At 37.9% G+C, this 24,615-nt stretch overlaps 1 protein-coding gene across 3 annotated transcripts in view; it reads right to left on the bottom strand.

Annotated features, from left to right (window-relative positions):
- RELN (reelin) overlaps positions 1–24,615 on the bottom strand; it is a 522,420-nt gene that overhangs the window by 21,901 nt on the left and 475,904 nt on the right. For all 3 annotated transcript variants that reach the window (XM_039472914.2, XM_039472915.2, XM_074379281.1), the window contains exons 47-57: positions 23,552–23,692; positions 21,892–22,069; positions 19,686–19,879; positions 15,222–15,478; positions 10,330–10,484; positions 9,047–9,261; positions 6,771–6,948; positions 3,894–4,069; positions 3,641–3,747; positions 2,348–2,590; positions 1,585–1,760 (exon numbers count right to left, since the gene is read on the bottom strand). In XM_039472914.2, the coding sequence (XP_039328848.2) occupies positions 1,585–1,760; positions 2,348–2,590; positions 3,641–3,747; positions 3,894–4,069; positions 6,771–6,948; positions 9,047–9,261; positions 10,330–10,484; positions 15,222–15,478; positions 19,686–19,879; positions 21,892–22,069; positions 23,552–23,692 (2,020 nt within the window). The remainder of the gene's footprint in view (positions 1–1,584; positions 1,761–2,347; positions 2,591–3,640; positions 3,748–3,893; positions 4,070–6,770; positions 6,949–9,046; positions 9,262–10,329; positions 10,485–15,221; positions 15,479–19,685; positions 19,880–21,891; positions 22,070–23,551; positions 23,693–24,615) is intronic.

Raw genomic sequence — 24,615 nt, 5'->3', positions numbered from 1 at the left:
GCTTGCCTTACCCTCCAGTTTCTGAAGGAGAGTTTAACATAGAGCTGAGGTAAAAAGCAAATACATTTTTATCTCTGCTAATAAAGATTCTTACTATTAACTGTTATTGTAGTACATCAAAATAGGGTATTAGAATAACTGATGTCTTTAAAATGACCTAGTAATACAATGCATTTCTGTAATGACTTTGTGTGTGTGTGTGTGTGTGTGTGTGTGTGTGTGTGAGAGAGAGAGAGAGAGAGAGAGAGAGAGAGAGAGAGATAGGGTCTTGTTCTGTTGCCCTGACTGGAGTGCAGTGGTGGGATCACAGTTCACTGTAACCTCCAACTCATGGACTTGAGTGATTCTTGTGCCTCAGCCTCTTGAGCAGCTAGGACTACAGGTACATGCCACCATGCCCGGCTAATTTTTTATCCTGTATTTTTTTGTAGAGATAGGGATTTTGCTATGTTTCCCAGGCTAGTCTTGAATTCTTGGCCTCAAGAGATCCTCCCTCCTCAGCCTCCCAAAGTGCTGGGATTACAGGTGTGTAACAAAGACACATCAATTGATATTGCTTTGCCTTTAAAAGCGTCTATTAAGTATTTGTTTTATCTTCACTTCCATTCTATACGAATAAATATTCAGTTTAAAAGATTTGAGAGTCTTCCTTAATTCTTTGAGGGTTTATGAAGTTCCAACTGGACTAATGTAGTACAGGCATATGAAGTCAGAGACACAAGAAAATAGAAAGATACACTGAAAAAAATAGATGGAGAAACAAATGGCTCAATGCACATAACAGGCATGGAGTAAGAGAAAGAGGCAGAGAGAGAGAGGAAGGGAAAGGACAGAGAGAATTATGCAACATAAAAAGGAGATAGTGTTGCAGAGTGCTAGAAGTAGGTAGAGTTTCCTATTTGACTTTTTTATTTACAAGGTTAGGGAGACTGAAATCTAGATGACATAGATGAAATAGAATGTATTTGGTTTGTGTAAAAGTAATTGTGAATTTTGCCATTACTTTTAATGACATAAAACTGCAATTCCTTTTTTTTTTTGGAACAGAGCCTTGTTCTGTTGCCCAGTCTGGAGTGCAGTGGTGTGATCTCGGTTCACTGCAACCTCTGCCTCTCAGGTTTCAGCAATTCTTGTTTCTTAGCCTCCTGAATAGCTGGGATTACAAGTGTGCACTACCATGACTAGCTTTTTTGTATTTTATTTTATTTTTGTAGAGATGAGGTTTCACCATGTTGGCCAGGTTGGTCTTGAACTCCTGGCCTCAAGTGATCCCCTCGCTGCAGCCTCCCAAAGTTCTGGATCACAGGCATAAGCCACTGCACCCAGCCTGCAATTACTTTTGTGCCAGTCTAATAGTTACATTTCTTGCTATGCCCCAACATTTTCAGGGATTTTATCTATCCTCAAATAATCATACTTAAATAAAGGTCTTTGCAAAAGATGACCTCTTTTTATTCATAACACTAAGTCTCTTTTAATAAATAATATTAGTCATTTCCTTATAGTTGTCTGAAAAAACATTCCCCCCACCACAGCCCCCAAATGCAATGCTACTTTCTGTTTTAAAAAGCCAGTTTTGCTTACTTTAAACTGCATCATGTATCCTGGCTGTATAATGAGTTCTCGGGAGGAGAGAGCATTGTGAGTCTTGTCCTTCTTTTTATTTGGCCAGTAGAGGTGGAAGGATGGATTGCCACAGAATCCTGCTGTCCTTACAGCATTAGGGTAAAAACTCCAGTTTTCTTCATGGGAAGTGCCTTCTGTTAAGGAAAATTGGAAGCAATATGGCATGTTATTCTCTTGAATGGACTGATTTATTGTTGAAGTCCTTAAATGTTTATGCTCTACTAGCTTTCTGCTTACTCTTTAGGATTGATTTTTATTTTATTTAACTGGGATAATGCATAAATCCAATGTGAGAAATCAAACTTAGACAAGACTATTAAATGCTAGTATAGTTATGACCATACTTTTAAAATGTAATTGCTAGTTTAGGTAACTTACCACTGAAAAGTTCTTGATAGACTTTGTCAGCCAGTGCATTAAGTATTTCTGTGACACATTAATTACTAAAGAAACTAAAATTATTTTGGGGTACTGAAATTTCAAATTATATTTAAAGCTAGACATTTTGCCTTTAACAGGATTTATTGAATTCTCAGTTGACATTTCCACAGGCAGCCAACTTTGAAGATTTATAAACCACTGGGCAAAATAACAGCTAACAGTTGCCGAACAGGAGTATGTGCTAGGCACTCTTATAAATGGTTTTCATGTGCTAATGTATCTGAAGACATAAACAGAAAGGCTCATAGGAAAGAAAATTGTTCAATGTCTTGTTTCTTACCATCATCAAAAGTGTCCACCAATTGGCTGGGGTTGATTTCTGCTCCACCAATCAAAATGTTGTCCAGTGCCCACTGAGCACGCTCCACCCCCGAGACCACAATTCCGTTGCTGATCACAAAGGGCTGCCACCAGCGAAGTCGAGTTGTGTTGGTGAGGGCATCTTCAGGAAGAAGTATGTAGTCATGTCTCACAGAAATATATTTCTGGTAATCCATCTCATGGAGCAAAGTCCAGGTTATTCCTATAATAACAAATATACCAAAATAGCAATAAATCTAGAATCTCCTTCCCCCTTATCAACCACCAGTATACTTCAGACACTATGAATTTCCCAAAGAGATTTTCAACGAAATTTTCAAAGAAATAACAATTGATTTTGCTGACTTTGATGTTAGGTATTTAGTATTTATAAACATTTTTGTATGAGGCTGATGATATGAGGGGAAAGATATTTCAAAAGAGTTGGCCAAAATAAAAACTGAAAAATTAGTTATGTTTTGCTTTATTTACTTCTTTATTCTTATTTCTCACAAATAATGAGGCATACCCATGTTTTACATGTTTCTAGACAACAGCTATTAGTATTAAAATATAGTTATTGTAATTTTATGCAATTTGTAATTATTGGAACTAGTATAAAGTTTATCTCTTCTTGCTTGATAAAACTGTAGGTGGGATGTTTAAATAAGAAAATATCCTTCAAATACCTTCAAATACTTTAGGGTCATCTGTTAATCAGCTAGTTATCAAGAATGATATCTATCTGCTAAAGAGATTTTTCTAAAGACGCGATGGTATTACTGGTCTGGTTTTAGCTACTTCAAAATAACAAAACAATTCTATTAAAATACTCCATGACAAGCTCACAAAATCAGACTTTTTTCACAATTTTTCAAGATTTCTATAGCTTCTCTACAGCATTTATTGCATGGTTATTTACATAGAAGCTTTTAAAAATGCTTTAAAAAGTTTTAAAAAGATCTTTTCCTTGGAAAATCAGACAATATGTATGTCTTAACGGTATCACTTATAATCAAGCTTCAGTAAAGCATACAGTTTGTTTTCCTTATTCATAAAGTTTGAACTGTATTTTTTAATGTGATTTCTCTCTTGTTCCCTTTTTGCATAACTTGTAAGGAACACGTAATACAAACAAGATCTGTAGCTGTTTCTTTGTGAGTTTCACCATTCAAACTGTGAAGTCAGCAAAGGTTTGCAAAGACTTTTCTGAGGGTGTTGGATGGAATTTGGGAATCTACTCTGAGGTGTGGTTTACACCTCTGAAACATGCCTCCATCAGTAGAGAAGTCCAACAGCACGCCTTCTTTTCGGCAGATGGGACGATGGCAAGAGGTCATGTTGTTCTCACTACCGATGCGCCCCCAGTATTGCAGGAACCTGAATGCAAGCACATATTATCTATCAGAATAGTTCATTAGAACACATACTCTACTCAAGTCCCAGATAATTTCTTCCATACAAGTGTTCCTTGTTTTGGGACCAATTTGCTATGTTGTAATAGAAATAACAAGAAATTGACTTACTTTGCACCTCGAAGATCCAAATCTTGTGTAATTGCTTGTCTCACAGTGGATCCCCCAAAATAGAGTGCAGTGTTCTCAGCAAGAATTCCGCACTCAGTGCAAGTACTTCCGCCTTCTAAGGACATCCATAAGTCAGGTTTGATTTCTTCACTGTCAAAGCGTTCCTTCAGGAAAGTCTGGGAAAAAAATAAGCAAGATGTGGTTAAAAAACAATTTTAGATAGCTATGGAATATTTAAGACAATACAGAGTGATATCTTGGACTTAAAAAAATAGAGCTTAGGGACAATGGGGGGTAGGGAGTTGGGGAGGGATAACATGGGGAGAAATGCCAGATACAGGTGACGGGGATGGAGGCAGCAAACCATATTGCCATGTATGTACCTACGCAACAATCTTACATGTTCTGCACATGTACCCCAGAACCTAAAGTGCAATAAAATATATTTAAAAAATAGAGCTGATTTCAAATGCTTTTCCAAAGTTGTTTAAAGAAACAGCAGACTATCTCCACAATGTTCTTTTCTATCATATACTGAAAATCATTTAAACTGCTCAAATAATATTTATAATTGAAATTTAAAATAATTGTCAAGTCAACTATAGCAAGGTTTTACTTTTTGAAATGACGTCTTGCTCTAACACCTGGGCTGGAGTGCAGCGTCGTTATCTCGGTTCACTGTGGCCTCTGCCTCCTGGGTTCAAGCAACTGTCATGCCTCAGCCACCTGAGTAGCTAGGATTACAGGTGTGTGCTACCACAGCCGGCTAATTTTTGTATTTCTAGTAGAGATGGGGCTTCACCATGTTGGCCAGGCTGGTCTCAAATTCCTGACCTCAAGTGATCTCACCACCTCGGCCTCCCAGAGTGCTGGAATAACAGGCATGAGCCACCATGCCCAGCCGAACTATAATTACACTTCTATCTGTAAAAAGTTACTTAAGCATATACCCCCAAATATGTGTATTTATTTATACAGTATATAAAAGTACTACTATACTGTATATTATGAAACATGCCAGAAAAAGGAAATTTGAAAGGAATAAGATAAAATACAAACATGCAATCCGGCACTTCCCCCCAGCATTCCCGAAAGGATTGTCCTGGTGTGTGTGCCCTCACTTTGGAGGCTACTTTAGGCAGCCAGGATCCTTTAGCTTCTAGCACAGAGTGAACCTTGACGGTCTATATGGCTAGGCAGGGACACTTGAAACCAAAGTTCTCTATATAAAGTCAAAAGAAAGTAAACCTTAGAAGGCAGTTAGAAAGATGTTTCGCCTGTTTATCAGGGCCAAGTTGCAGGGCGATGAGAAGTACTCAAAATCTAGAATAAAGTATTTTTCCCTGGGTCTCCAGTTTATTCTTTTAACTAAGAATGACTGACAACCAGAAAATCTGTTTTTCATAGAGTGTATAAAGGTTCATGGCTACATTTTATGTAAAATTTACTTATCTCCTCATAGTCAAGGTTTTAATTTCCCCATTCATTCTATCCTCAGTACTTTCATTTTGGCCATAATACAGATTATTATTAGGTAGAGACACATTTTTTCTTGTTTTTAAAAATGATGAAAAGATATCATAAAGGCAATTTGTTATCATTGCAATTACAATAACTGTATACAGAAAAACCTATATATTTTCATTTTTTAAGGAGAGTTCTATCTTACTGTGTACTTAAAATGATTTAAAGAGAGCTTCTTTTTCACAAGCTTAGAAGATAATCAATTCTATAGTAAAGACATACAGACAAATGTCAGTCTGACTTCACTCACTAATGGATAGCAAGTGAATACATTTTATAATTGAAGGTTGGTAAGAAAACAAGTATTAGAAGAAATGCATGGTTAACCATGAAACTCTCATGAGAAGATTTTAATCAGGGTTTATAATTTATAGATTTGTACAATTTCTTATCCAACTGAGGAATACTAATAAAATTTGAGTGCTCATGAATGAAATTAGATTTTCAAAAATTTATTAATTACCTGTGGCATATAAAGCTATGATTATCACGTGGTAACCTCATTTGTTATTAATGTACTTATATCTTCAGACAGAAATGAGCAGTGTTCCAATTTTATTTAAAAAATGTTCAATTCCATAGTTGAGGTATTAGAACAAACACAAATGACAGAACAGGTTTTGTTTATATTGTTGCCTCTCATATGTTGGATTTCAATCACTAGGAATTTTGCTTTTTTAAGCCTAGTCATTTTTCTGTTATTGTAATGACAAATGTACTATGTTTATTCACAGAATTAGAATGCATATATGGTAAATGTATTGGGTAACCGTATTTGCTTTGCATATTAAATAATGATATAATAGATAAAGCTTTCAGAAGTGACCTTTCCATTCTTAATGCACAACCATACTTCAGCAGTCAACAAATCAGAACATAGAATTTTCTAAACAAAAATTCAGATACTGTTTAGGCCTTTTTGAACATTTGGTCTTCTGTGATAATGTGTCTGTATTATTTGGCTTATTTTATAACAACAACAACAACAACAATAACAATAATAGCCTCCTTCAAATAGTACATCAACTGAAAAAGTGAAGTTAAAAAAGGCTTAATATTGACTTTAAATTAAATTAAGAGTCTGCTTAAGTAAAAAATAAAAAGAAACCCAGAGTGTTTATCATTTGTAATTCATACAATCTGGCTCATTTTATGAACTGGATAAACTGTATTAGAACTTGATCCTAACATTCTTATACTTAGGAAACATGACATTTTAAAAGTTTCGATTCAAATGATTTATTTCCTGAGGGACTCAAAGGACATTGTTACGTATTATGTCTCATACATAAGTTGGTTCTCAGGCATGGCCCATGATGTGAGTAGTGCTTCTGTTCAGGGCTTTAGCCTTACCTTCAGAGTGTGGGTCAAGTAGCAGTTTGGCCCTGAGTATCCCGGATCGCAGATGCACTGTTCCCTTAAACAATCTCCATGGCCCCTGCAATTGTCCAAGCATCCAGGGCCCAGGTAGAAATTATCGATTGCCCACTGCATATCTGAGTACTTCTGATAGAACCTAAACCTTACTGGACTATTGACAATACAAAAGCAAAGGAGTGAAAAACAAAAGTTAACGTTATTTAGGTCCATTGTCCTGCATGTGTATTCAGTACTCAAGAGAAAAACATTTAAGACACTCACTAGATGAAATGGGTTAATAAAAAATGTTTTCTGACCACTCTTGTCTTTCTAGCAATGGAACTTTCAAGCTGGTTTTATTTAAATTTTAGAGTATCTGAGCAAATTTATACAACATAATTAAAATCAGTGGAATCCCTGTGTCAAGAGATAGAAATGTTTAAAAATACAAATCTGTAACTTTCATAAATCAGGTTTCTTTTGAACTGGAGTTCCGTGGTCATGACACAATTTAGATTCACTAACTGCATTTCTGAAATTGTGCAGAAGGTGAGTGACGCCTTTGACAAAAGCCTTGTCAGCAGACACACAGCCCTCAGGCGGTGGGGAAGAAGCATTTTCTAAACTCCCTGAAGACAATCAGTATTCTCAGAGTAACTACGCTAATTAGAAAACAATTTTGAAAGGGTTATATTAAAGGACATTTTCTCTGAGATTTTAATTTCATCTTTGTTTTTCTCTGTCTTCTGGGGGAGAAAAAGCAAGCCTCATAATTATGCTTATATTAAAATATGCCACACCATTTTGGTTTAAAGAGTCCAAAGTGCATGAAGGAACTTTCTAGGGGTGATATAAATGTTCTATATCTTGTTTTATGTGGTGGTTACATGGGTTACACAACAGTAAAAACTCACTGATATGAACAATTGAGATGTATGTATTTTACTGAATGTAACTTCTGCCTCATTATTACAAAAAGAGAGAGAATGGGAGGGGAAAGTGAGTCACGATGAACATCATGGTGGTTCCCCAGCATCCATTTCACCCCAGATAATCCATGAAATAATCATTGTAATACCACTTCTGTAACTATTGAGTGGCTAATTGGTACCAATGGGATGCAAGGTGGTGCTTGCTCTGGCTGTCTTAGAACAAAAAGCAACTGTCTTTCTTTCTCATTGGATGTCAGTATGGCAGCATCCTGCCCCAGTTCTCTGGCTACCATCTCATGTTCATAGCAAAACCAGCCGGAGAGAGCTAAGTATGGCACCAGTGCTGTGGACAGCAGATATTCTCTTGAGAGAATAAGAAAGAACAGTGTCCCTGAAGACACTGTTCAATTTACAAATCAACCAACCCTAGAGTTCACTTATCTTTGGATCGTTCATTATAGACATAACAAATTTTGAGCCCGTTTGAATTGGGTTTTCTGTTCCTTGCAGCTGAAAGCATCCCGATTTAGTTCCTTAGTATGCAAATTGAATAAGCTCTTTAGATACATTCCAGAAAACTATGAGTGGTCATAATAATATCTATGGGACACTGGGAAATCTGTGTGTAAGCACTTTATTCAAAGCCTCTGTATGTTTTACAAGAATTTTCTTCATTCACTCAGACTATCTGATTAACAGTTGAGGTGCACCTGTTATTTTCTTTTGTGTATCTTTCCCCCTAATTTTAAAGTAGAAGATAAAACTTTTGAATTGCCTTAAATCAATATATCCCCAGACTTTGCAGAGCAAGGTTTAATCACCTCTGCTCATCCCTGGTCCAGGCTAATTACCTCTCACAGCAGGAGCAGAATATAATGTTTTGATAAGAGAAAAATAGACCCCATAAGTCACGCTTGTAGAAATAGCATGATGAGTTAGGATTTGTTTCTGGCTCTGTCTATCACGGATTGATAAGGCAATAATGTGGAAAGTATATCATGCACAGTGGTCCACAGTCTACAAGGTTGAGAAGGTAGGGTACATCTTTTTGTCTGGCTCCCAGGCCATCACTATTGTTCTGTCCCCATTTGAAGACCGAGGTATAGAAAATAGAAGAGTCTGTGAAAGCCCATTTTGCCAAGTCTGAGGATTACAAGTTGAGGTCAGAGGTTAGCTCATCATGGAAGTTACAATGAAAGTCACCAATTAGAGGACCTTTAGAGTTAGGGAGGAAGAAAGCACTTTACCCACAAATACACATAATTTCAAGCTAACAACAGTGTACCCAATGGACTTCTGAATGCTTGGAACCAGGCTTAGTTTTTGTTTTCTACTTACTTTCCCACTAAGCTTTCAGGAAGTGGGTAGGTAATCCTTTTCCACCCTTTAGTTGGAAAGAACACAGATGGCTGAGAAACACTTCCAGAGCATTTTGGGTCAGCAGGTAAGCACTGAGGGACCAGATAATTCCAGCTCACACCGAAGTCAGTAGAATACTGCACATGAATTTGATTCTGGGCAATTTTTTCAGACACCTTACATCCAACAGAGATCTAATAAACAGAAAAGCAAGATCAAGGTATTAAAACTGTATTATATGATTCTGCTCCAAGGACATGGCAGCAAAAAAGCTGCTGATCACTTGTTATATGCAGCACTACATCTATCCTGTATTTTCAGATTCATTATTTGTTCTGTAAATGGACAGAGGAAGTTACCATGATTGCCCCAGGTAACAAATTATCGAAAGTGCCAAATACATTGTGTAGGGGATTTGGAGAGAAACTCAGACCTGTGCTTCTGCCATGCTGGCTGAAAGCCTTCGAAGGCCCGGGCTCACTCCTCCAAATTGTTAGTTGTGTTAATGTTCTGGTACTTCTGTTTGGTAGAATATTTAACCAAGAAGAACTGCTAACAGCTTTATGAATTTTACTATTTCGTTGTACAAGTTATGACAATTTATTTTGTACTATTTTACTATTTTGTTGGACAATTTGTGACTCTCAATACATCACTTTCAACTGCAGGTAAGATGAAGTGATAACTGAAGGTAGTTTAAAGAAGGCACAGCACCTTTCATTGTTGATGATAGCTATAAGTGACATTGTTTTTAATACAGTGGGATTTAGGTAGACAGGATAAATTGGTTCATATAAAATCTTGGCAAAAATATTAGCCAAAGTTGATGTTGGCACTAATGGTAATCATGCCTTTGTTTGCTATAATTTCATTTCTCCAGTAACATCCAAATGTCCTTTTAGAAAAAAGTAGAAATAAGCATTATAGCTTTAATCTTCTCTTGATGAAACAAATTGCCTAAGTCATATAATGATTTAACTCGGGGAGTTATAATCAGTATCCTACATTTTTATTGTTGATATTTTTCTCTATCAGTATTTCATCCTGAGCAGAAACCTATTTACTCTTATAAAGGTTTCAACTTGAAATAGTTCAGAAATAAAATACTTTTAATCATTAAGCAATTTGAGTTGTATATTACTTTAATAGGAAATTTACTTTTCAAAGTATATACTAAGTCAATGAAATACTAGACTCTATGATACTTTTGTTATATTGCTAATGTACGTTTGTTTATATAATCAAGATCACAACATTTTCACCTTGAATTGCATAATCCAGGCTTCGGTGGGAGTCAGGTCATGGGTCACGGCATACACCTCTCGTCCATCATGACTGCCACAGAGCATCACACCATCAGGGGAGTCACAGAACCTTTCCACTGTACAGTCATCATGGAATAGCCAGTGTTCATTCACTTAAAACAAGAAAACAAAATCTTATGACAAATTTGTGACAAAAATACTTGAAGCAAATTTTCACAAGCAAGACAGAGAATTATTTTAAGTAGAAACAGCTCATATTATATACATTCTACAAACAAAACACTAATGTAAATACATTGTTTCAGGAACATGAATACTAAGGATTGACCTTTGTCTGATATCAGTACACACACAACTACCCAACTATAGGTATTAGTCTACACATAGAAAAAAAGTATATTGCATGCATTGTAAATGAAAATTGAAAGGAAATAGCTAATTTTTTGACAGACATTTATTTAACTTTTTAGATAGCATATAAAGAAGGAGAGATAATTTTTTTTTTCTTCTTTTTGAGATGGAGTCTCACTCTGTCGCCAGGCTGAAGTGCAGTGGCACAATCTTGGCTCCCTGCAACCTCTGCCTCCCGGGTTCAAGTGATTCTCCTGCCTTAGCCTCTCGAGTAGCTGGGATTACAGGTGAGCGACACCACGCACCACCACACCCAGCTAATTTTTGTATTTTTAGTAGAGACAAGGTTTCACCATGTTGGCCAGGATGGTCTCAATCTCTTGACCTCGTGATCTGCCCGCCTTGGCCGCCCAAATTTTTGGGAGTACAGGCATGAGCCACCACGCCTGGCCAGGAGAGAGAATTTATAGTAACAGGATGAGGAAAATTAACTACTTCTACTCAAATTCTGAAAGTATTATCTGGGTAAGTAAAAAGCTTGTAATGAATTTTTGATATTACCAAGATATAATTGACATATAAAAATTATGCACATTTAAAATATACATCTTATCTGGGTATGGTGGCTCATTCCTGTAATCCTAGCACTTTGAAAGGCTGACAAGGGAGGATATCTTGAGGCCAGCCTGGGCAACATAGTGATATCCTGAGTCTTAAAAAAAAAAAATTAGCTGGGTGTGGTGCTGCATGCCCATAGTCTCAGCCACTCAAGAGGCTGCTTGGGCCCAGGAGTTCAGGGCTGCAGTGATTTGTGACTGTGCCACTGCACTCCAGCCTGGGCAGCATAGTGAGACCTTGTCTCTAAAAAATTAGCTTTAAAAAATGAAATATACATCTTGATGAGTTTGGAAATATGCACACCTCATGATACTATTACCACAAGCAAGGAACCAAATCAATCCATCACCTCCAAAAGTGTCCTTGTGTTCTTTGGTGTATATGTGTGTGTATTTTTTGGGTGTATATGTGTGTGTATTTTTTGGGAGGAGGGTGTTTAGAACACCTAACAAAAAAACATATCTTCTTAACATATTTTCAGCGCACAATATCATCCCCTCAACTGTAGATACGATGTCGTACGGCAAATCGCTAGAATTTATTTCTTTTGCATGACAAAAACTTTATAGCCATTGAAAAATCATTCCTTATTTCCCCTTTTCCCAGATCCTGGCAAGCACTCCATTTAATTAGAAACAAATGATTTTTGAATTCAAGAAATGAGTTGAGAAAAATTAAAACTGCATTGTGTAGTTTGTTATAAAGATCAATTTTATGTCCTAAAATGTGAAACCATACTTAATTTGGCCAAAAGTAAAATAAAGTATTATTAAAGAGATTATTTAAGAAGTTAGGATTCTCTCTAAGGTAAGACTTTTATAAATTTACCTCGGTAATGTTCTTTTTTTTTTTTTTTTGAGATGGAGTTTCGCTCTTGTCACCCAGGCTGGAGTGCAATGGCGCGATCTTGGCTCACCGCAACCTCCACCTCCTGGGCTCAGGCAATTCTCCTGCCTCAGCCTCCTGAGTAGCTGGGATTACAGGCACGCACCACCATGCCCAGCTAGTTTTTTGTATTTTTAGTAGAGACAGGGTTTCACCATGTTGACCAGGATGGTCTCGATCTCTTGACCTCGTGATCCACCCGCCTCGGCCTCCCAAAGTGCTGGGATTACAGGCTTGAGCCACCGCGCCTGGCCGGTAATGTTCTTAATATTTGATTATTTAGGTATGGATATTCAAGTATTCTGCACAGATATTTATTTTAATTAGTCTTGACTCCACTTCTAAACCTGATTAACAGTTAACACTTTGAGGAAATGTACTCAGGAAAATACTACTGAAGGAACAGATTTGGAAGAGTCTAAAGAAAATCTAAGCAGCAAGGCTATGAATTGATTAATGCAGAGTACATCCTTCGTGTTGATCCTCTCTCTCTTAACTCCTTCCTGCACGCCCCTCACAGTTCCTTTTCTCTTCTGGAAGAGGTGATTTTACATTTATTTTATCCCAGAAAACTTAGATATTAAACATATCCATAATATATGTTACATCTGATTCATAATATGCTTTGATTTTATAGGTCCAATTCTTTTCTAAAAGTTTTCTGGCTAGTCCCAGCATTTCCAGGGAAGCTGAACAGGTGCAGCTGGATGCTTGGAGCCACTCTGGAAGCAGCACAGTTGATATCTCAGAGGATCCAGAGAAGAGACCAAGTAACTGGAATTCAGCCGTCACCCATATTGTGTCTTTTTGATTTTGTCTGAGCATAGACGCCCATACAACAAGCAGCTTATCTCTGGGATTCAAATAGTGACTGCAATACCATTATCTGTGTTTTCACTCTGAGGGCTTTGAAGCCACATTTAATCCTACATCACAGATATAACTCAAAAGTCAAAATGCACAGAAATTTGAATTCCAATAAGAATACCCTGAGCCAGTTTATTCTGGGGTACACATTTCATTTTATGTTAGAACTCTGCAATCCTGAGGAAGGAGAGCCTGCATTACTCAACTAACTCATCCGTCTCTCCTGCAGGATTAGAAACTACTTCTGTATGTATATGTTACAGTTTCTAGGAACTCTATTTTTGCAAGACAGGAGCCAGAAAATTTGTTCCTTCAATTGTGTATCACTAATTAAACCTAAAGTCAAATCAGTATTTTAGGTATCTAAAAAACTAGTCTGTGTTTGCTTTTATTAATATGAAAGCAGTGCTGATTCTCTGATTGTAAACTCACTTATGTAAACCATTACATACACAAAAAAATAAATGAGTAATGAAGCAAAGTCCTGAACCAGATCTATGTAAGCAAATGTAAATAACCTTCTTAAGAGAGTAAGACGCTTAGTAGTGGTGAGGAATATTTTAAGCTTTTTCTATTTACAGGTTTCTTTTTAAACAAGGGTGTTTCAAAGTAAATAGTTGCTGTTACATTATGCCATATGACATAGTAAAAATGAATTAATGAAATTAATTAATCTAAATATCCATAATATTATTGAGTATATAGCTACTAAAATTTTATGTTTTATAAATATATCTAAGGACATGAGGAAATAAGGATTTAATTCTAAACAAAAAAAGCAGGCTATAAAACATATATAATTTAAGGCCATAATTTTGTTAAAACTATGTAAATGTGCTAAAAAAAGTTCATTGAAAATTATCTGCCAAACTATTGACAATGGTTATCCCCTGAGTGATTTTTATTTTCATCCTCATGATTTTCTGTATTTTTTCAGTTTCACGTTTTGAACATGTATTACTTTTACAATAAAATATTAACAACTAAAATAATTTAAAATTTAAATAATTCTTCAAGTTTCAATTTTTTTTCAGGACACGCTGTTCCTGTGGAAGATTCTTATCGGTCGTATCATTGTAAAAATGAACCAGACCGTCTTTTCCATGCAAGATGCTAGGGGCTGAGCTGGGTGTGACACAGTTCCACTGTCTGAATCAACACTGGCATAATAGTATATCTGTCTTTCCTGTTTAGATACGTTAGTATGGGGCATATAATTAACATCACTGCTTTATCTGAAGATACCATGTCTCATGTAGTATAACCACATATGTGGCATGGCAAAGATACGTAATACAAGACACCACTTTTTATAAAGGTGACCAGAATAGTGTCATGAAATGAAAAGAAAATAAGACATTAAAAATGAGAGGAGTACAGGCTGGGCGTGGTGGATCACGCCTGTAATCTCAGCATTTCGGGAGGCCGAGAGGGGATCACCTGAGGTTAGGAGTTCGAGACCAGCCTGGCCAACATAGTGAAACCCCATCTCTATTAAAATTACAAAATTAGCTGGGCATGGTGGCGCATGCCTGTAATCACAACTACCAGAGAGGCAGGGGCAGGAGAATCGCTTGCACCTGGGAGGCGGAGGCTGCAGTGAGCTGGGATCGTGCCATTTCACTCCAGCCTGGGCAATAACAGTGGAACTCTGTCTCAAAAAAAAAAAAAAAAAAAAAAAAAAAAAAGAGAGAGAGAGGAGTATAAAGAGGTACTTCCTGCTTCACCATCATCACTGAATACCACTATGGGGAATGAAGGGTAACAAGCAAGACCCGGGACATGCCTTAAGACATGAAATGCCATCACACGTGTCTGCCCTGTAGCAAAACAAAATATTTGTCTTTGGATATTAAAACAAATGACTGGGAAATGCTGGCTTTCTACCCAAAATAGAAAACAGGAAACTGAAATTTTTTTAAGAAAAAAAAAATCATCCTGTTAATAAAATTATAGATTGCTATAGATAAAAAACACAATAGCTGGCTTGAATGAAAGAAAAGATTTAGGTAAAATGCCAATCAGGAAGGCTGAGAGGAACAAAAGGAGCCAGTATTTTCAGTATTTCTACACCACTGGAAGGTTCCACATTTGCTCTTTTGAAAAGACCCAAATCTAAACCACTGCATTTCCACTGGGCTTTTTATTTAGCACTGTACATAATTTACCTGAAGTTTTGTCTTCCATAAACATGTCAAAGGCGATCCTCCCGACCGGGCCGGCATCTGCAGGGGAGCGCTCGTGCTGGGGCACTGGGGCGCTGCTGAAGGTGTCCAGCATAACAGTCCTCTGGTCAGCAGAGCCTGAGATGAGGACATTGTCAATGGCCCAGTCGTTCTGATCCAGGCCGTCATGTCTTGGCTGCCACCAGCGGAAGCGAGTGGCTATCTCTTTAGCATCAGGAGGGAGAAGGATATTCACAAATCTATAGGAAAATGATGGGGAAGGGTATGGGGAAGAACCCTTGTCAAATATCTCCTGTGAGTAAAAAGATTTACAACCAGCCATAAGATACTGTATGTCCCATGGTGGGGCAGGGAGGGACATAAGCTAAAATAATTTTCGAAAACCATGACTAACTGGCTTAATTTGATGAAGTCTCAGTAGTCACTAAATTGGGTGAAATAGAATGTGAACAGATTCAGGTATCCCGGAACTAACTACTGGTTCTGTCTGTAGGCAGGCTTTAGAGGGACTGCACAGTTTTTTGCATATAGATAACGCTCCTGACGGGTATCTGTAAGCCTGGAATATATGCACTTTGGTAGACATAAGCCAATGCTGACTTTTTCCTGTCACCTAGTGTTTGGCTTCTGCTTCCTTCCCTGGCACCTTGTTTTCAGTCTGTTTCCATGAGTGCTGGCAAGTGACTTGGAGGATGGACACTGGATTGTGAGAGGACATTTGGGCTCTGAGCCTGAGGATACCAAGTTCATTATCAGTTGTCTCTGGTGCAGATATGGACTTTGTTTATATGCTTTGTTAAAAACATTAAAAATTCTATATATTCATAGAAAATGTCATGTGAGAACCATGGGCTAGCAAGCCTTGCATGCTATCTATCCCTGTCTCACTCACCAGCGACAGAGATGGAAAAACATGGCTCCATGCTCCAACAGGAAACTGAATAGCTAGAAATAAGGTCTAACATGCTGCTTGATCACAATTATACATTAAAACCCAGGAACATATCAAGCCCTTTTGAATTTATATTCATAACTCATAAAATCTGTCAGGAAAGATTATTTTACCATCCTCTTCAAAAAGTATCATTTTTTTTTTTTTTTTTTTTTTTTTGAGATGGAGTCTCACTCTGTCACCCAGGCTGGAGTGCAATGGTGCAATCTCCGCTCACAGCAACCTCCGCCTCCCGGGTTCAAGCAATTCTCCTGCCTCAGCCTCCCGAGTAGCTAGGATTACAGGCATGCATGCTACCATGCCTGGCTAATTTTTGTATTTTTAATAGAGAGGGGAGTTTCACCATGTCAGCCAGGCTGGTCTCAAACTCCTGACCTCAGGTGATCCACCTGCCTCGGCCTCCCAAAGTGATGGGATTACAGGAGTTAGCCACCATGCCCAGCCAGTATCATTTGATTTATTAATTTATGCTAATCTACTTCCCTTTAACCTCAAGGGATGCCTCTTAGTATTTGCAAAGCTCCAGGACAGGCAAACAGCCCAAGTTCATCCCATGAAGCCCTTTAAACTGAGGGTTTCAGTGAAACTTGTTTTAGTCTTTGTCTTTCACATTAAAGAGGTTTCATTATATTAGTTTTGTTTATACCGTATCTCTTTGTTGATTTTATTTTTTCTTCCTCTTTTTTTGTATCTTTCTTGAGGTACAGTGGCCAGAACAGTAGGTCGTATTCCAGATGGGGGCCAACCAAGATTCATTCACAGGTAGTATTTTTTTTTTTTTTTTTGAAATGGAGTTTTGCTCTTGTTGCCCAGGCTGGAGTGCAATGGCGCCGTCACAGCTCACTGCAACCTCCGCCTCCTGGGTTCAAGCAATTCTCCTACCTCAGCCTCCTGAGCAGCTGGGACTACAGGCATGTGCCACCATGCCTGGTTAATTTTGTATTTTTTGTAGAGATGGGGTTTCTCCATGTTGGTCAGGTTGGTCTTGAACTCCTAACCTCAGGTGATCCACCAGCCTTGGACTCCCAAAGTGCTGGGATTACAGGCATTAGCCACTGTGCCTGGCTGGTAGGATGCTTTCAGTTGGATTTCTAACACTTGGATTTTAAATACTTTTTTTTGATTATGCTGTCATTTTGTGCACCCTTTGTGCCATGATAGCTTAATGGATCTTAGTCTTAGGAAAGAACAGGGTAGACTAGAAAGTATGAATCCTAGCTCTTCACCTGTGTGGGTACTGGCAGCTGGGAGACATCACCCTTCAGGCAGAGTCTTTTCCAAAGTCCATTTCCTCATTTATGTCAATTTTGAAGCTCATTTCCCTGTACCCTTTTTTGGGGGGTAGGCTTATCTTGTGAGATGTTCCTAAAATTTACCTCTATTGGTTTGGCATGTTTAATTTAACATTTAAAAATGTATTACATACTATTAGAAATCTATCAGTTTCTGGAGGGATACATAATCACACTTCTTCACCCAGAGCAATGATGTTTTACCTCTATGTTTTCTTTCCTATTTCTAAATTAGTTTTTATTTTCTCTGATAAATATTTGACCACATTTTAAACATCTTTGGAATGGAAATTTACCTAAGGCTACTTGAAAGTCTAAATAAATTATGACCACTGTTCCTACCTCAGTCAATTTGTTTCTCCTTCAGAGAACTAAAGTAGATGAGACAGTTACACTTTTACCCTACAGAAACATAACTCTCTTCTCCTTGTATGTTATGCTGCTTAAGTGTTCAGGAACTCATACCTGAGGTCTTTATAAATTCCTCCACCAGGACCAAGGAAACAGTTTACTTGGCTTGTCTGTTATCTCCTACTAATAGATAAGCACAGGGTACTCTGTACCGCTTAGCTTGTAGTTGGATTCCTTTATGGGGATCAAACTTTAATGCAAGTGCAAGATTTAAAAGTTTTGCTTCTGGCAAAAGCTGCTGTTTTTTCCTCAATGGCCATTCTCCCTTTCTTCCTAACAGGAGCCTTTTTATGCAGGTGACTGGTTGCCCAGAATAAAGACAGCATGTCCAGCCTTCCTTGCATCTGGGTATGGCTATGTGGCTAAACTCCACAGCTAACGGAATATAAAGGGGAGGTTTGTGCAGCTGTTAGGAGGTGTCCTTGAAGAGAGAGTACATCTTTCTTGTCCCATCCTCCCTCCTATAGACTGTAAGGTTGGGGAGCTAGTGGCCCTTTTGAACCATGAGATGAAAGCCACATGCTGAGTGGGGCAGAACAAAATGACAGGAGGAACCTGGGTCACTGGTGCTTGGGAAGCCACTATAGCAGGCAGTCCTGGAGTACGTTTATGGGGGATCTAATTTACATAGGAGAGAGAGAAACTGAAGTTATTTTGTGTTTCCTGTCATTACCAGCTGAACCTATTCTTAAATAATATATTGAATTTAAATGATCGTTTGTAAGGTTCTTTTTATTTTATCAATTTTTAGCCCATATCTGGCTTGTCATGCAATAAGGGATTATCCATGTTTCCTGTTTGTTTTTGTTTTTTTTTTAAATGGGGTCTTACTCTGTTACCCAGGCTAGAGTGTAGTGGCATAATCATGGCTCACTACAGCCTCAAACTCCTGAACTCCAACAATCCTCCTGCCTCAGCCTCCTGAGTAGCTGGGACTACAGGCACATGCCGCCACATCCAGGTAGTTTTAATTTTTTATTTTTTATTTTGGTTGAGGTGTCTTGCTTTGTTGTCCAGGATGGCCTTGAACTCCTGGCTTCAAGTGATCCTCCTGCCTTGGCTTCCCAAAATGCTGGGATTACAGGTGTGAGCCACCATGCCCAGCATGTGTTTCCTGTCTGAACTATATTTATTTCCTCTTCTCTTCAGCCTCCCCTGGACCCTATCTTTCTCTTTCTCTTTCTCCCTCTTTCTGTCTTCTCTTTTCTTACCCTCTTCTTCCTCCTACTTTACTTAATATGCTATTTTTCTTCTTAACTCTGACTTTTCTAATTGGTCATATTCATTGCTTTTGGCTCTTCAATAATTTTTTTTAAATGACCTATACATTGTGTTTATTCAAAGTTTTTAAATAAGAGGTTTAAAAATAATCTCTAAGCTTTTAAAGAATATTTACATTTCATCACGTTTCTTTGCTTTCCAGTCCAAAATTCTCTAAAATGCAGTGAACACTATATAAATAAATAAATATTTTTTTTTTGTTTCCATTTTCCCAAACTGTTATTGAAATTAATTATAATACACTAGTTATTTTCTATGGGTTTTGCACTGGGTTTATTCACTGTTGGCATTGTGGTAGAATATTTTATCTTATTCTGGGATGTCAAAACTAGTTGTTCTTAAAATAAAAACCCAAACCAGCTATTTATCCAGCTCAGAAACCCTTGTTCATTGCAGTCCCAGAGGCATTCTCTACTGAAGTCTGAAGTCCCCTTCAGGCCCCTGTAATTGACTGCTGGTAGCAATCTCTGCTCAACATACTAGTTATTAGATATCAAATCGAATACAAACCCGGGCTTACTGTACTGGTCATAGAAAATTTCCATGAGTAGGTTCCAGGTAATGCCTCCATTGACAGAATATTCCAACAGAACACCTTGGTTACGGTTGTTTGGTGTAATCAGGCACCCATACATGAAGTAAAATTGGATAAACTCAGCATTAGTGAGGTTTAGATCCACAGTGACTAACAGTCGACTACAACCCTAAGAAAAAGAAGTAAAAAAAAAAAAAAACAAAAAAACAAAAAACCAGTGACAAGGAATCTTGATTGCAGATTATATATTTTCTGTGGCTTCCTTTTTTTTTTTTTTTTTTTTTTTTAGACAGGGTCACGCTCTGTCACCCAGGCTGGAGTGCAGTGGCACCATCACAGCTCACTGCAGCCTCGACCTCCTGGGTTCAAGCAATCTTCCCACTTCAGCTTCCCAACTGGCTGGGACTACAGGTGCATGCCTCCATGTCTAGCTAATTTTTTGTAGAGACAGAGTTTCATCATGTTGTCCAGGCTGGTTTTGAACTCCTGGACTCCAGTGATCTGCCTTCCTCGGCCTCCCAAAGTGCTAGTATTTCCATTCTTTTTATATTTCTTTTGTAATACAAGCCACATAATTGTAGCACCAATTTTCTTATCGTCTTTCTTACTATGTGAATTCTTAGTATTTTGCCGAGTACACAGTAGTTACCCAGCACATGTTCGCTGAACTTTGAAATTTCAGCATTCATGACTTATTTACAGAGAATAATGTATTCTAAGACGATTTTCTACTACTAAGAAAGCAGCATTTTGAGATGACTATTTCATTATTGTTATTATTTATTTAATTTTTTGAAGCAGAGTCTGGCTGGAGTACGGTAGTGTGATATTTACTCACTGCAGCCTCCGTCTCCCGGGTTCAGCAATTCTCCTGCCTCAGCCTCCTGAGTGTCTGGGAACATAGGCATGTACCACCATGCCCAGCTAATTTTTATATTTTTAATGGAGATGGGGTTTCACTATGTTGGTCAGACTGGTCTTGAACTCCTGATCTCAGATGATATGCCCACCTTGGCCTCCCAAAGTGTTGGGATTACACGCATGAGCCACTGAGCCAATAAATAGATGACTATTTTAATATGAAATTTAAGAACAGCCACATTGAAAATTTCATAATTTAATTTATAGAGATAATCTCTAATTATTGTAATGTTTTAAATTTAAACTTTAGCAGAATTTAATGGCATCTATATTAATTTCTTAATGTTGATATGCAGATACTTTCAGTTGAACATATGTGAAAGACTCATTTTTAGTTCTAGGTAAAGAAAAGTATCCTGAACCCTGCAATCTTTGTCAGTGTTGATGATTATAATAAGCCTATATGCTATATGTTTTCTTGTTACTTGGGTTAAAATGTTAAATATAAATAATATACTTCATTGGCACAAATGTAAACTCTAAGGTAGGGCATGCTAAGGAAATAAAGAGCTGCCAGTAAATTTGTCATTTAAAAAATGAATTTGTCTATCTAATGATGGTATAAAAGAAACCGTATTTTAAACAGAGTCACCTTTGGCAGAAAAGTCAAGTGACTATAAAATTTCTCAAAGAAAGTTTTCAACATTGCTGCTGTCACTCACAAGATAATATGCTACACATACAAATGTCTAGTAATTTTGAATTAATAATTATTTCCTGAATAATCTACAAAAATGATTCACTGTTGTTAATAAATTCAGGAACCATTGCAGCTCACTTTCCAGATTTCTGGCTCCTTAAATCCAAAATCTGTTGCAAGCTCGAGTTTTCAATTAGAAGGGCTCCATGCAGATGGGAGATTGTCTAAGTGCTCTTTTCCAAGATTAAAATTCACTCACATCCTTTGATAATGTGTACTTAAATATGTTCTGTGCTGACGTTACCCTGAATAATTTAAATTGTCTCAACTGATTTGTGGTAGAAAAGTCCTGAGAATGATTAGTTAATTTTCTGATTACTTAGTATAAAGCATAATTTAAAGTTATACTATATTTATTTTCTGATTACTTAGTATAAAGTATAGTATAAAGTTATCTTTATAATATAAAGATTTGTATAAAGTTGAAAGTTCAGATCAGGGTTGTATTTAGGGTAACTAACTCTGCATCTTGATTTGTCCATTAACCTTCAGAAGAGAGTCGATTATTTGGAAGGAACTCAAGAGGAGGAGAACTGAATCACCAGTAGCCAAACACTCACCCCACTGAAATGGAGAGCCATTCCCGACGCCACAGCTCCACACACTGTGCTTAATTTCCCTCCGTTCACAGTCAGCCAGTTCTGATTGGATGGAGACCGATTGAAGTTGTCTTTGAGTTGGGTTGGAAGAGAGGTCTCAGGGTCATCACAGTACAGGCCACCCCACTGTTCATCACAGCTGGGTGCAGAGCAGGAGAGAGGAAAAGTCAACATCAAACAAAGCCCCTGCAAGCTTGTTCTCAAATTGGTGAAGACTACTCTTTTCCTAGTCTAAGATGAAAAGTGACTGATTTTTAGAGAGCTTGCCAGAATTCACCTGTGCTCCTTAACTGTGCTTTAGGTTACAAATAATCTATGAATTAACTACCTCTGATACTTCCTATGGTAGTGATTCAGGGTTATAGGTGGAGAGAAAGAAGCAACTTCAAAGAATCTACTGAGGCCCATCTCTTATATCACACAGCTAAGAATCTACTGAGGCCCATCTCTTACATCACACAGCTCTGAATGGCTGATAAACAATGGCAGCTGCCAAAGCAGGTCCCAATAATTTACAGAATTGATCTTTTCAAGAGAGGCTTTGAGCCACTTAGGAATGTGCATACAAGTTAGCAGCAGCTCTGCTAACTTTAGAAAGGAATTTTAATGGAGGATGCTGTGGAAAAGAAAATATGTTCCAGTACGTTTCAACAAGCGCATAGAGAAGTGTAACACAAAAGCATGTACATTGGTACTTCTTTTCTGAAAAGAGGCCATGGTCCTAAAAGCAGAAGATACTTCGGGCAATAACTGTCATTTGTTACTAAAAGACTGACTTCCCTGTTCAGGGTGGAAGGAAACATGAACATAGGACTGGGAGGCTCAGGGGTCTCAAGGGTTGTCCTGGGTATGGGCTGAAATCATTAACCAAAAAAAAAAGACTTCCCAGGTGTATGGGGATTAGTGGGAGATTGTGCCACTGCACTCCAGCCTGGGTGACAGAGTGAGACTCCATCTCAAAAAAAGAGCATAATCTCAAAAATAAAGCACAGACGCCTATGGTGTGTGTGTGTGTGCATGTACACACACACACACACACACACCCACATACACACACACACACACACACACACACACACACACACACACACTCTTCATTTAAATTATTCCAAATACGCTGAGGTTCTCTAAGAGTAATATCATAGGCCTGTCCATTAAATACCTCTGGTAAATTGACCAGACATCCACATACCTTCTTAGGCAAACAACACAGCAATATAAATTAAGCCATGACAAACACATATCCTTACATACATCCAGACCTAAGTGAGAAAAATACTTATGATGTATTAGTTTTGGTCAGAACATACTGAACTCCTGAACTTTTTCCAATTTGATGTTCAAGGCTCAACTGTATCACAGAAACACAGAAGGAAATAAAATATAGTTAATTATAATTCATCTGTCTCCTGACAAGACAGCTATTGGTCAGTCCCTAATCTCTAAGCAAGAATGAAGATACAGTATCCTTCAACTTCACAGTTAGCTGAAGATCATATTTCAGAAAAAATGTACAACTTAAGGAAGCATGGGAGTGATTCAAAAACCAGTTACAGAAAAGTCTCCTAGATGGAATGTGAATCAGGAGCATTCAACAGAAGGAAGAGAAACATCGACTTACACGCAGTTCCCCTGGATGCATCTCCCATGGCCACTGCACATGTCTATGCAGCCATCCCCGATATAGACGTTATCTATTGCCCATGTCTGCTGCTTGTCAAAAGGAGCTGGTTGATGCCAACGGAAACGAGTGGCTTGGGACCTTTGAATAAGAAAAGAATTTTAATGAAGGATGCTGTGGAAAACAAAATGTGTTCCAGTACGTTTGAACAAGTGCATAGAGAAGTGTAACACAAAAGCATGTACATTTGTACTCCTGTTCTGAAAAGAATGTTCATCATTACAATGTTCTTTTTTTCTGTTTCTTTTTCTTTATCTTTTTCTTTTTTTTTTTTTTGAGACAGACTCTTGCTTTGTCACCGGGGTTGGAATTCAGTGGCATGATCTCAGCTCACTGCAGCCTCTGCCTCCCGAATTCAAGCAATTCTTATGCCTCAGCCTCCTGAGTAGCTGGGATTACAGGCATGCACCACAACACCCAGTGAATTTTTGTATTTTTGGTAGAGACAGGGTTTCATCATGTTGGCCAGGCTGGTCTTGAACTCTTGACCTAAGTGATCCACCTGCCTCAGCCTCCCAAACTGCTGGGATTACAGGCATGAGCCACTGTTCCCAGCCGGCCGTTATTACAATGTTCTATACAAAACTTTGCTTATAGTCAGACCAAACCAACCAAACCGTGATAGCTTAATCATACATTTAGGCCCAGGGCTCTTTCTAAGCCTTGTAAAGAACAGACAGTCAGAAACAAAAATGAATCCCAAAACGGGAAGCCTCACAGGAGCTGGAAGCCTTGGATTTCATGTGGGAAGTACCCTGGAGTGACACTAGAGCTGCTGCTAACTTGTATGCACAAAATTGGAAAAGACGGCTATCCCTCTGGCTGGATTTCAGCTTCCCACTTGCTCCCTAACTGAACAGAGAAAACTGTACAGAGAAAAGAGAAAGCAAAATCAATGAAACCAGACTTATTTTATATCGATATAAAAGTGACGCAGTTAAAACTAAAACAGAGGCTCTCTCATTCCAGAGACAGAAATGCATTTGCTCATTCACACCTTTCTG

The sequence above is a fragment of the Saimiri boliviensis genome, chromosome 10 (genome assembly GCF_048565385.1).
Source record: "Saimiri boliviensis isolate mSaiBol1 chromosome 10, mSaiBol1.pri, whole genome shotgun sequence".
NCBI classification, from domain to species: domain Eukaryota; kingdom Metazoa; phylum Chordata; class Mammalia; order Primates; family Cebidae; genus Saimiri; species Saimiri boliviensis.
This window is presented reverse-complemented; position numbering and strand designations above follow the sequence as displayed.